This window comes from Ylistrum balloti, unplaced genomic scaffold (genome assembly GCF_031769215.1).
Source record: "Ylistrum balloti isolate Yb309-2 unplaced genomic scaffold, AGI_CSIRO_Ybal_v1 Utg372088, whole genome shotgun sequence".
NCBI classification, from domain to species: Eukaryota; Metazoa; Mollusca; class Bivalvia; order Pectinida; family Pectinidae; genus Ylistrum; species Ylistrum balloti.
Window position 1 is genome coordinate 56,804 of NW_026783003.1, and position 13,160 is coordinate 69,963.

The window sequence follows — 13,160 nt, forward strand, 5'->3', positions numbered from 1 at the left end:
CTACCCCAATGTACTACTGTCAAATCGCATATATCTTAGACTCGCGAATCATCTGTCTGAAAACGCTTTTGGCTTCCTAAAAAGCCAGGTATAGCTCCCTTCTAGGCTGATATGTCGATGAAATGATTATTCAGTTATCTGTTGGCCGCCTTGCCATCACAGGAAAGGCAAGAAGATAGTTTTAGCTGCTCGCAAAATAACCTTCTGTTCTTCCCAGTATTGGATATTGTTCTTTTATTCCACAACTTCTTCAGGAGCAGTAACAGCTGTCCAATAAACTGGAGCACTTCTTATACACTTCTCCTGAAGTTCGATTCTGTCTTCATGTGGCATCAGCGTTTTAGAGTGTTTAATTCTCTCCGTTCTAACTTCCCTTTCCCTTCTATTCTCTGTCTGCTTAGACTTCCACAATCTTCATTCCATTATTCTAACCCTCTTTTTCCTCGAGGTATATACAATGTTTTTTTTTAAGGATATTCAGTTTCTTCTCTTCTATTCCCTGCATCGTTGTCTTCATTAGGCCCTCAAAGACAAGGTCTCGAAATAAATTCCATTCTGGGCCAGTCAACCCTCGCTTTCCTGAATGAAATAGCTCTTGTGGCTTCAGTTTCTCCTGTGTTCCTTCACCTGGATTGAAGACATAGCCGTCGCTACGGAGTGACTCATCATGAAGAGATCTCCAGTACTGTGATTTGACTCCAGACTGGTAACTTCCTCCGTCTCACCTGAGGAATCCTCTTAGTGCTAATTCTGGGTACCTGCAGAGGAACTGCTCGTCCTTGCCTTATGAATCCCAATCAAACTAATATTATTGCATACTACTTTCCCACCAGATCACGTACTAGAGAAGACACCTCCAGTGTTTCCTACCAGTTTATTCTTAATTCGTTATCTGAAAAATTCTTGGGTGTCACTTTAATATTTTTTTTCTAAGTTATACACCTATTTCACGAGTTACGTAAATAACACAGAGATAAAAACGATCCCGTTCGTAAAGCTTTATACACGTTCGGTATTAAGACCAATATAATGTCATAAAAACAAAACTTTCTTCATTAATCGGATTTCATGACAAATCTACATCAACATCCATCGTTCACGTTCGTGGTGTTTCGTCAAATATTTCTTTTTTACAATGATGAACAGATTCTCTAATCTCTGCCATTTCACCTAATTCATTGTTGAGTAATTTTCCATACAAGATTTCAACCATTTATGGTTGAGTAATTTTCAATACAAGAGAGTCTGTGTCTCCAGTTTTCTGTATGATGATGTATAACAGTACCTACATGATTCAGTATCTGGTTTCCTGTTCAGGTGAAACGTTTGAACAACCCCTTAATGCGGTAAAATTGCTATCATTTTATATTTCATCTGAGACCTTTTAGAAAGGTTTCAAATTTTTCTCTTCTTATTTCGTAAATCAAAAGTACCGCGATAGGACAACAAAATTTGGTGCAATTCTGTGTTTTGCAGGCCATATAATTGATTTCTTGCATGTATCTTTATTTGACACGAATATGTGACCCTCTCGGATACAGCACGATGATATATAGAGAACAATTATATGTTTCTAGTAATCATTTAAAAGAACAAAGAATACTTAATTTCACGATAGAACACCTAGCGAAACGCGCCAATAAAATGGATATCGGTACATCGAATACATCTGAAGATACAAAACATCTCTAACCTTCTTCTTATAAGGTAAACATCTAAACTTGTTTGTACTGTTTATCGACCCGTGAACGAGCTGGGACGTTATGAGGCGTGACTTCCTTGTAGTAGCTGGTGGTTTCCGCACTGAACAACATACAGGAGGACTGACGCATGCTATCCACAGCAATCGGGTTAAAATATCTTCCCCAATTACCATAACTATGTCGGCACATACCGGTCTGTTCCTCAGTTCCCTGAGAAATACAAATCACCACAGGTAGGGAGTGTCGAGACACATACGTAGATCATGATGCGAGGCTCCTGTGTTGTGGTATGGTTTCAGTCTCTTCGTTTCAACAAGACAAGCTACTTGATGGACATGAAATGGTGATTTTTATCATATCATATACCAGGTACATATACAATAGTGTTACAAGTTACATGTGAAAAACAAAATTTCAAAATTCATTTGTTTTCCTCGAGATATGTGTTGCCCTACCATTAATGTATACAATATCATTATACAAATAAGTGTCAATTTTTTGGACGGAGTCATATCACATTTTAGCTATAATATTCCTTTCTAAAGTGACATTAGGAACGAAAATTATTTTAAAAATTCCATACCATTGATTCGCAATTATTTCTTCTCTGTAAGATCCCCTGCACAGACATCCATAATCCTTAAAATGTTGGAGGTCCTTTTTTTATCACAATTCAAAGTTGACCATACATTCAAAGGATTTCATTTTATTCTTGAAACAGCGAAACTTATATTTTTTTTGAAACAAGGTCTCAAGGCAAAGCTGTTTTCAAATTATAATCTGTTCCTTTCTGAGAACAAATTGAAATGTTTAGGCATTTTCACTGGCAAAAACGCATCACAATATCTTACAAAGAACACAGAAAACTTGTTTACTAACAAAGAAACATTTATTAGAAACATTGCGTACAATACTAGCGTGGAATAGCACCAATGCTAAAACGTAGAACTCGCTAGACATTTCCATCAAGGACATCTTTCATAAAATTGTAGATGTAGTTATACACAGATTAAATAGATAAAACATTTAATTTTTCATGAATCACATGCATTAATTTCCATAACACAAAAAATTAATAACAAATAATGCAAAACATACAAACATTACAATTTCAGGAAAATTTATACAGCAAATATTTGCACAAAAGTCAATGCAAAAAGATTCTGTGATTCCAAATGTACTTTACAAAAGTGAAAATCAAAAAAAGTGTTAACAAAAATCAGAATGATTTAGACAAGACTATAAAATAGCACAAAAGAACAATCAGTATTTAGAACAGAAACGACCTAAATAAAAGCAGAACCCTCATTACACTTTGCAACTGACAAACCCGACATTACCAATATAGTGACTAGCAACCAGCCGTTCATGACAAAATTCACCTTTCATGAAACATGGATTGTATAGGCACAGACAGTGCATTGTAGAAAACACCCAGAGTCAGAAACAATAGGATGTATATTTGATGGATTGTTACATATCACAACCTTAACACTAAACCAGGAATGTGCTTAATAATTTATAACAGTGGAGTGTTCAAATTCTAAGAACAACGTCATCAACAAGTATAAACACAGGACGGAATACACATGAATACATATCACAGATTTGGCTTGTGTTAAATAAATACATCATAAAAACTAGGGTCAATGACATTTTTAACAAATTATGCATGTTTTTCTTTTATTATGATTTGACAAAATATCCCAAAAAGATTCACACAGAATTTTATATATAAAACATATTTTCTAGTGTAAAGTATTTATGTATTATAGAAGATTTTACTCTATGCATCTATAAAAATGCATTATCATACTTTTTCAGAAAGAGTTTTTTGAACAAAAGTTGAAAGAAATTCAAAGAAAAAAGATATCTTTGAGTGTATCATTTTGTTTTTACACTCAGGCAATGAATCTTTTTTTGTCAAGAATCTGAAAGAAAACAGGCCCTAATTACCCTTAAAATGTGTGCCTAAACTGAAAGACAATTCAAATGGACCTTTGTATTAAAATAAAATGCAATTTAAGTTTATTTTAGAAACAAAAAAAAAACAAAAAAAAGAACCATGCAAGAAGTTCTGTATAAAAATACCTGTACTTAGGTTGTACAATATTTCTTTTTGCCAATAACATCAATCAGGTGTTTGGTCTTTCCTCCATCAACATAATTCTCATTTAAAGACTTCTTAAAAGTAATACAATATATCAAAGCCCATTCCTGACAAGAGATTACCAATTCAAACTTAGTCAACATTGCAAATGGCGAGTCATTACATTTGGCCTTGGACCAAGATACTGTAAATGTACATATTTTGGAAGTAATTTTGTTTTAGCACTTTTCACACTGAAAGTATTGTGCTAAAATATGATTATGCTCATTGTGGTTTCTACACGTTGCTTAAAATCAATTAAAGCATGAATTTATTGTTGTGCTAGATTTGCCAAGAAGAGATAATGCACTAAAACCTAATTATTATAAAATGAAGTTTTTGTGGGGGACAAACTCCACGATTTTCTAAAAATATACTTTTTTGTTGGCACATGATTTTGTTGTTAACCTTGTTCAGGAAATCTGCTAGTACTATAATCCATGTCAACTTTTATCTGTTTATTATTTAATGGATAAGCAATTTCGTGGATTTAGAATACAATCACAATTAACGAAAATAAATTTTCCATGAAAACTTGATTTACGTTATGCCAAATTAAGTACATTTACAATAAAGTAGAAATATCAAAAGTTTATGAAATATCAATAAATAATATCAATGATCTGGATGATAGGACAAGTCACAAGACTGTACATAATGAAGATATTTAAATATGAGAGACAAATTAGTATTTTGATAATGAGATGTTTTCATGATAACCTAGAGATGTCACTATTCTTTGTTAGGTAATCTATTGGATTAACGCAAATAGAGGATCAGGGCTGTTCCAGTTTAACATCTATCCCATCCCAAGGTCACTTATTCTTTTACTGGTTTGACCAATTGGATCAGGGTTGTTCATTTATAATATAAGGGTGGTTCTACTGGTCTTATGCTTTCTGATGAGCACCGAATAAGTCTTTCAAGGCCTGTACTAACACTTGCTGGTTTGTCCAACTCATGCCTGAAATATTACATTCAAATGCCGTCAAACAGGTTCGCCTGCACAAATGAACAAGCCCCAGGTTTTGTTTAGAGGTATCATCCATGAGTTGACTGGATATTTTCTTAGAAAAAACTAGACAGGAATACAAATGATGGACTGAAGGTATTTATCATGGAGTCCATTGGTCAAGTATACGTTTTACTGGAAAAGCCCTTTGTAGATTGTTTCACAAACTAAATCAAATTTTACTTAAGTTTGGGAAACTGCAAACTAGATTAAATGTTAAATCCACTATCTTGTCAGTGAAACATCAATAAAAAGATCACATAACATTGCTACAGACAATATTATCTACAATTGCATTTCTACAAATTACCTACAATTCAGTCAGTAGCTGACACTTGGTAAGTGTAACTGACCCGTCATTGGATTAAGAAGATGACCCAGTGGTCGTAGCTATAGGGATGTCAAAAGGACTAGGCACTATCATCCTATTTTAAGTTATCAAGCTTAACATGAAAGATAACTAAAATCATTGTTTCCAGATTGTTACATAATACAGATAAATGTTAAACCTGTTACTGACACCATAAAGACTCAAAAGTCTTATGGAAACTAGGAAATGTCTGTAAGACATGAATGTCCACCCTCCTATTCATACAAGTTCTGGAGATACATACTGCAAGTAAGGTTGATAGGGAACAAGACACGATGGGATGGACAGATAGATATAGTTGCATTGAAAATCATCTAAATTACAATAGATTTTAATACTGATATTGTTTAAGATAACTCAATACAATACAGACACAGACCATAATGTCAGTATGGTTATCGTTAAATATGTTTGTTGTAGTCAGTATAGAATGAGATACACTACTGAGGACAGACAATAATCCAATTCCCACAGAACAGGTGTATTGTCGAAGGATTGTTTGATTGACAGAATATTCAGATGATAAGAAAAAATGGCAGATTTTAAGGAGACAGGATCACTCTCAGACAGGAAGCTGCACACTGCCTAGCTTGACCGTTGACCTGCCACCAACAGAGACCGCCCGAACCACCACATATATACGAAGGCCAGAAAGGTTTGTGATGACTGGTGGAATGTTTAATGTCATAGATGTGGCTCTGGTCTCCATCCATTGGGCAATGTCACCACTACCAAAGTTGCTGCCAGCAGAGACTTCATAGAAAAGCTCATGTGTTGATGTAAACACTGTGTCCCATCCTATTGTCAATTCCTGATTGGAAGAGTCCCAGCTCACATCCAGTGGGGTATCAGCTGTCAATAAAACAACACATTCATATTTAACTGTACATGTGAAACAATACACCAGACTTGAACATTGTATAAAAACATGAGCCATTACAATAATTGAATTTTAGCATGACACCAAACACTACCACCAAACACTACCATTGTCATGACACCAAACACTACCATTGGCACGACACCACTTACTACCATTGGCACAACACCAAACACTACCATTGGCACGACACCAAACACTACCATTTCTGATAGTATTAATGTAACAAATGCAGAAGTCACAAGTGACTTCTTGTATATACAAGATTTGCCCCTGACAATGTTAAGTATGGTGAATAAAAGTCACAAACCTGTAGCTGTATTCATTAACTGATTTGACCAGCTGGGCCAGGATTGTTTGTTATAATGAAATAAAGATGGACCTACTTATTCTATTTTGCTTCCTGGCAATTTCTGATTTATGTCTTTAAGCATTTACATATCTAAAGCGCTGACAAACAATTATTCTACATAAATGAACATGCCCAGTTCATTGTGGGGTAAAATAATTATATTTTGTAGGCTACAATCTGTCACCCCAAGAGGTATACTCCATCATCAAATTTATTATTTGTAGGCAAAAGATTACTTATGACCTAAAGCAGAGAGGCATAGAGACACTAGCAATGTACATGACAAGGAATGAGATCTGGCGATGGTTGTTTAACGTCTGCTTAGAGACAAGCTGTGGTTAGTGAAAAATATTTCAAATCTGAAAAAAATCATAAGATTTGTTGAGAAAGATCAGATTGATAAATTATGAGCGTTAATTTTGCCTTTAAGTTTCTTTTTTTTTCTGTGGCAACAATTTAAATTTTCACTCACCACTAGTTATTTATAACTAACCTTCGAAGACCCAAGGCTACTTTTAAGCAGACTGTCCTCCTCTATTTGAAGAAAACATCTTGCAACCCAACATTTTTTAAATGGTAAAGTATTCACGACAAAGTACTTAAGGCAACACATTAATGCCTTTCAGTGCTAACACAGTTCTCTGCTGTAATACTGGCAAAAACTAAGAAGAGTTAAACGGTTACCATTTATGGTGGGAGGCTGTGTGAACACTGTAAGATAAGTGTGACTTTGGACTGATAAGAATTAAACGGTTAACATTAATGGTGGGAGGCTGTGTGAACACTGTAAGATAAGTGTGACTTTGGACTGATAAGAATTAAACGGTTACCATTAATGGTGGGAGGCTGTGTGAACACTAAGATAAGTGTGACTTTGGACTGATAAGAATTAAACGGTTACCATTAATGGTGGGAGGCTGTGTGAACACTGTAAGATAAGTGTGACTTTGGACTGATAAGAATTAAACGGTTACCATTAATGGTGGGAGGCTGTGTGAACACTGTAAGATAAGTGTGACTTTGGACTGATAAGAATTAAACGGTTACCATTAATGGTGGGAGGCTGTGTGAACACTAAGATAAGTGTGACTTTGGACTGATAAGAGTTAAACGGTTACCATTTATGGTGGAAGGCTGTGTGAACACTGTAAGATAAGTGTGACTTTGGACTGATAAGAATGAAACGGTTACCATTAATGGTGGGAGGCTGTGTGAACACTGTAAGATAAGTGTGACTTTGGACTGATAAGAATTAAACGGTTACCATTAATGGTGGGAGGCTGTGTGAACACTGTAAGATAAGTGTGACTTTGGACTGATAAGAATTAAACGGTTACCATTAATGGTGGGAGGCTGTGTGAACACTGTAAGGTAAGTGTGACTTTGGACTGAAAAGAATTAAACGGTTACCATTAATGGTGGGAGGCTGTGTGAACACTGTAAGATAAGTGTGACTTTGGACTGATAAGAATTAAACGGTTACCATTAATGGTGGGAGGCTGTGTGAACACTGTAAGGTAAGTGTGACTTTGGACTGAAAAGAATTAAACGGTTACCATTAATGGTGGGAGGCTGTGTGAACACTGTAAGATAAGTGTGACTTTGGACTGATAAGAATTAAACGGTTACCATTAATGGTGGGAGGCTGTGTGAACACTGTAAGATTAGTGGTGACCTTGGGGCTAGTCTTGTACTGAAGGTTCACAGCGGAAACATCCATGTCGTGTTCACCTTCCGACAGGCTCAGACCATGTATCCACACATAGGTCTCCACCTGGTCTGAAGCTAACATCTTCCTCTTTTCACCATCCAGTGTAAACTGTAAACAGAGGAATTAACATGGGAGACCTCTCCACCAGAAATCAAATCTTTGAATTATTAACAGCTGCTGAGGTATTCATATTTAGGCAGTCTTTCTGATAGTTGAAGATAAAACTATTATTTATACAGCATATTCTAAGTTTGTTTTGATATCATATTGGACACCAGAATACTTCCTAATACTGTATAGATGGAGGCTAATATTTTATGTTTTTTTTTTAATTTGGGCTATTTCACAATGAGTAAATTTTGCACATGTCCATTAACTGATATCCTTGTATACAGGTTTAAAGCATAGATTTTCTTACATTTTAATTTATGCTAAATATTTCCCGAGGATTTAATAACCACAAATACAGCAAAATTAATCTACTCACGAATATTAACAACTATGCAGTACATTTTTATACTCTTGTTAAAAACCATTCAGGTAAATAGCTTTGTGCTGCTTCTGTTTATGCATATATTGTTTAACATCAGAGCAGCATATCCTTCATTATCCCAAAATCTGACCCTAGATAAGTGTATTCCTTACTGTAAAGCCCTCAATGCCGATATGGTCTACAAAGCCTGACCACTTCAGACGAACTTGTGTGGTGTCGCCCTGATAGTGTGGGGCTGCTGCAAATTCCTCCTGTGACAGTCCAATTGTGCTGAACTGAACATTGTCCACTGCTGGACTGAGTCGAGAGATACGGACACCATCTGATGACTTGACAGACTGAACACCAGCTTTGTTCTGACAGCGGATTGTTGAGTAGACAGTCATGCCCTGGACAGAGTCATAGCCAACATCTTGGACCTGTCCAGTAAACACATTATCAGGCATCCTCATGAAAGTTTGCAGTTCATTGCCGAATGGCTGGTACCCTGGAAAAATGTGATGTTGTTGTTAGCTATATATAAGCAGGAAAAAAAATCAGATGTGACCATTAACTACAAACAATTTCCATGACATTATGTCAAAAGCTTTCCTCTACATTACATTAATTAATGAATAAAGAATTATGCTGAATATATCTATCTCTTTGAAACAGCTAATAAGTTAAAGTAGCCCTCTTATTCACAAGCAATATGATCTCTAAACTATTGTACTGTCATGTGAGTTTACGGCATCATGAATTGTTACTTATAAAGCTAAATATTGAATTTTACAATCATGCCATGTTTATCTGATTATTCAAAATCTGTTAAAATTTTTCAAAGTTGTTACTTTATTCTTATCAGGGTTAAAACCACATCATAGATTGAAACAATACTCACCTATAGCCCATTCACAAAAGTCCAATCCTGACTCTGGATCATTGACTTCCCAGTTGACAAGCACTTCATCTTGTTCCCAGGAGTCTAGGTCCAACTCTGCACAAAGGGAGATATTTTATCTTATCTTATCAAATATACGAAGTTAAATAAACTATATCCTCCATGTCAAATAGTTTTGATTTTTATAGAATATAATTTGGAAAGTACATTGTCTTATGTAACTAATTATGGTGTTAGGTATATTGTGGTTAATATCTACCAGGGTTATAAGATACCAATGTGAAAACTAATCAACCAATGTTTACTCCATCAGACTTAATCACAAATGTTTATTATTCATTCATAGCAGTGAATAGTGCAAGAAAATGAGAGAAAAATCCCCAAGCATGTCCAGTAAATTCCCATGTATAGCGATTCCTATTTGGATGCAGAATACCAAGTGGTATATACCTGGTATATCTCGTTTAATATGGACTGATCATACTCAATATTTTTGACATCTTAAACTAGGTTTCCAAGCAATAGGTTCTTTGTTTTTAGGATAATATCATGTTTTCCTTGGACGGTCTTAATAACTCTTGGTGCCGTCTTTCCTTATTATTACATTGTTTTCTGTAACTAATTTGATAAATCTATAAATATCACACACAGTGTTAAGTACTTACCTGTTGTTCCTGTGCCTGAAAAATAAATATAAATACTCAAGTTAATTTAATAATATGCATTTCATTTAAGTAAGTCTTAAAGAGACAAACAAGAAAACTAGGTCAGACTAATAACACTTTTATCAAATTTCAACTGGTCTTTATATGTTCTTTAAATGTTGGATATTTTCCCTCCTAATAAGAATAAGAACTAATCATAGGGAGGCAACATATATTCTTTGGAACAAAACTTTTCCGAAACTGTCACATTGTGAAAGAATAGCAAGGTGAAGGTCTATCATCAATGTGAAGATGTACATACCTGAGCCATCATTGACAGCAGTGATGACAGGTGCAGTGAGATCTACCAGGATTGGTGAGGAATACGCTATACCTTGTAGCCCTGAAGTACTGGTAGCCACCACAGTGATGTATACCTCAGATTTGTGAACAAGGGTCACAGTGTTGTTGTAGGCAAATCTCTGCTGCCCAACACTGCGGAAATCCTGAACTTGTGTCCCTCCCTTTTTGTAACCTGAAGTAGTTAAAATAAAACAACAATATACTCATTTATGGTTTGTTTTTGGGTTCATCATCCCTTGAACAGTCAGGGTCAACTTCTCTGTTGATTATCTTATAAAATGCATGGAAGGCCTGTAGTATGCCATCCAGAGCAAATTAGGGTATTGTGTCTATCCCTAAACACAACCATGACAGCACAGACTGATCTGTTTTTCATATATATTATGTCACCTGTCAATACTTACCTATAGCCCACAGGTACTCTGTGATGTGACTCTCTGCCTCCACAAAACTCCAAGAGCCATGTATTGATCCCCATTCATGCAAAAACACCACATGCGCATTTACAGTGTCAGAGGTTGTGCTGTCAGTATGTGAAACATGATGTACCTGAATGTCGTCGATCAGTATTCCAGTACCCCTGTCCAAACTACCAAGTCTTAGAGTTGCTGAAGTACTGGACATGACAAAATAAAATGTGTGGTGATGCCAGGTGATGATCTCTCTTGTATCTGAGTGGTGGTCATCAAGACGGTAAGCCTTGGTGTACATGAGGAAGACATGTCGATCACCGAACTCCACAAAGCCCTCCTTATTAGCGATGACTGAGTCCACGCTGGGAAGATGAGAGGTGACAAACGTGACCCTGTACAGGCCGTCTACCTCAAGTCCACTGATGTCCTGGGACAGTGCACCTCGAACTATCACCATGGACCTACCATCTCTTGCCAGGTTGGTGTCAGATGACACAACGGCAACACATGTGTCCCAGGTACTTGTCCATTGCTGTGGGAGGTGTGAGGAATTCACATTACATATATCCGTGTTGTTGACATTGTCCCAGGAAATGGAATGGCCGTTACTGTTTTCAAATGACGGGTTTGTTGCCAGATTTACAGTGTCATAGTGGACCAGCTGGGATGGAATTGGTGGGGTGGTGTCCACTGTGACCCCATCTGATACAGCTGTATCAGACTGTTGTCCCAGACCATCTACAGCATACACCTTATTGTATACTCTCATACCTGGAATTACAGAATAATTTTTCACTTTTTATAGGGTATCAGTAGTGACTGTAATTCACTGAAGCACATAATTTTAAAGAGGGATAAAATGGAACATTTCATCTTTTAGTTCTTAAAATCAAGATAGGATTCATATTATAACATACCACTATTAAGAAAAATTACAGCTACAGTTAACATCATGTAAAAACCATCACAAAATAGTATGAATTGTTTGATACGATGATGAAAATCATAACTTTGCATATATGGGCACATTTATCTATATAATATGAAATAAAATAACTTTGAAACTTTGAAATGCTGCATATTGTTAGATTTACCATGAGAGAGCGATGTTGTCAGGTTAGCTCTGACAGCAGTGCGGAGACCTACAGCTTCCCACCGTTTCACTGAACACTCTGTCTTGCTTTGGGTGCTGCCCACACACCAGTAATACGTCTTCACTCCAGCGTCAAGGTCCACAAATCCATGCCACGTTGCCCCCAAAAGTGTGGTACTACTTTGGTACTCTAAGTCATGAATACCTGTATTACAAACATATCATACTTGATGTATTGATAACAATAACCTCATAGACATTAACATATACAAAAGGCCAAACGTTATCTATTGTTTCAAGAATTTTTTTTCAGATTAATTAGGTTTGCACACCAGTAAAATATTCCAACATGAAATCTAGATTTCTTTATGAAACATGTCCTGTAACCTTCATGACATTAATAAGATAGGCAGAATATAATCACTTAATGTAAATGTATTAGAAAAAGAATCAAAGACGATTCAGCATTGCATAATCTGTAAATCCACTCTCAGCTGTTAAATAATAACAAATAAAATTAACACTAAGTCCCACAGAGATATTGGCAGCTACAATTGTTTGTTCTTAACTTGTCCTTTAAAAGTTGGATCTTTCCCTTCTCTAATCTGTTTTTGCTCTTAAATATATTAAATTTGAATATTCTTAAGAAATAGTCATAATCATCTTTTTAACTGCCAAATCCAAGACTATCTGTTATTTATATTGTTTCTCTGATCAGTCTAAAAATCCAAAAGGGCACACCTAGGGACCAAGGGGAACCTACAAATTAAATTTGAGGAAGATCCATCTAGCATTTCCTTAGAAATAGTGATAACTAACTTTTGTTTTCAAAATTTGCGATGGTAGCCTGTCAATCATTTTATTTTCCTGTTCAATTTTAAAATCAAGTATGCTATGACTGGGAACCAATAGGAATTTAAATTGAGATTCAATTAACAGCCATCCATTACAACTGTACTTCTCTAGTAATGCCAATTTTTTATTGACAAAATAAATGATGGCTAGCTGTCAGTCATTTTAATTTTCTGACAAGTCCAAAAATCAAACTTGCGGTACAAGAGAACAACGGAAACCTACATATGAAATTTGAGGAAAAA

At 35.7% G+C, this 13,160-nt stretch overlaps 1 protein-coding gene across 1 annotated transcript in view; it reads right to left on the reverse strand.

Annotated features, from left to right (window-relative positions):
- Positions 1-5,796: 5,796 nt before the first annotated feature.
- The window catches only part of LOC132564227 (uncharacterized), a 57,438-nt gene continuing 50,074 nt past the window's right edge, over positions 5,797-13,160 (reverse strand). Inside the window, exons 46-52 of the mRNA XM_060228897.1 lie at positions 12,065-12,268; positions 10,962-11,741; positions 10,517-10,729; positions 9,551-9,646; positions 8,823-9,157; positions 8,096-8,285; positions 5,797-6,086 (exon numbers count right to left, since the gene is read on the reverse strand). Of these exons, the coding sequence (XP_060084880.1) occupies positions 5,797-6,086; positions 8,096-8,285; positions 8,823-9,157; positions 9,551-9,646; positions 10,517-10,729; positions 10,962-11,741; positions 12,065-12,268 (2,108 nt within the window). The remainder of the gene's footprint in view (positions 6,087-8,095; positions 8,286-8,822; positions 9,158-9,550; positions 9,647-10,516; positions 10,730-10,961; positions 11,742-12,064; positions 12,269-13,160) is intronic.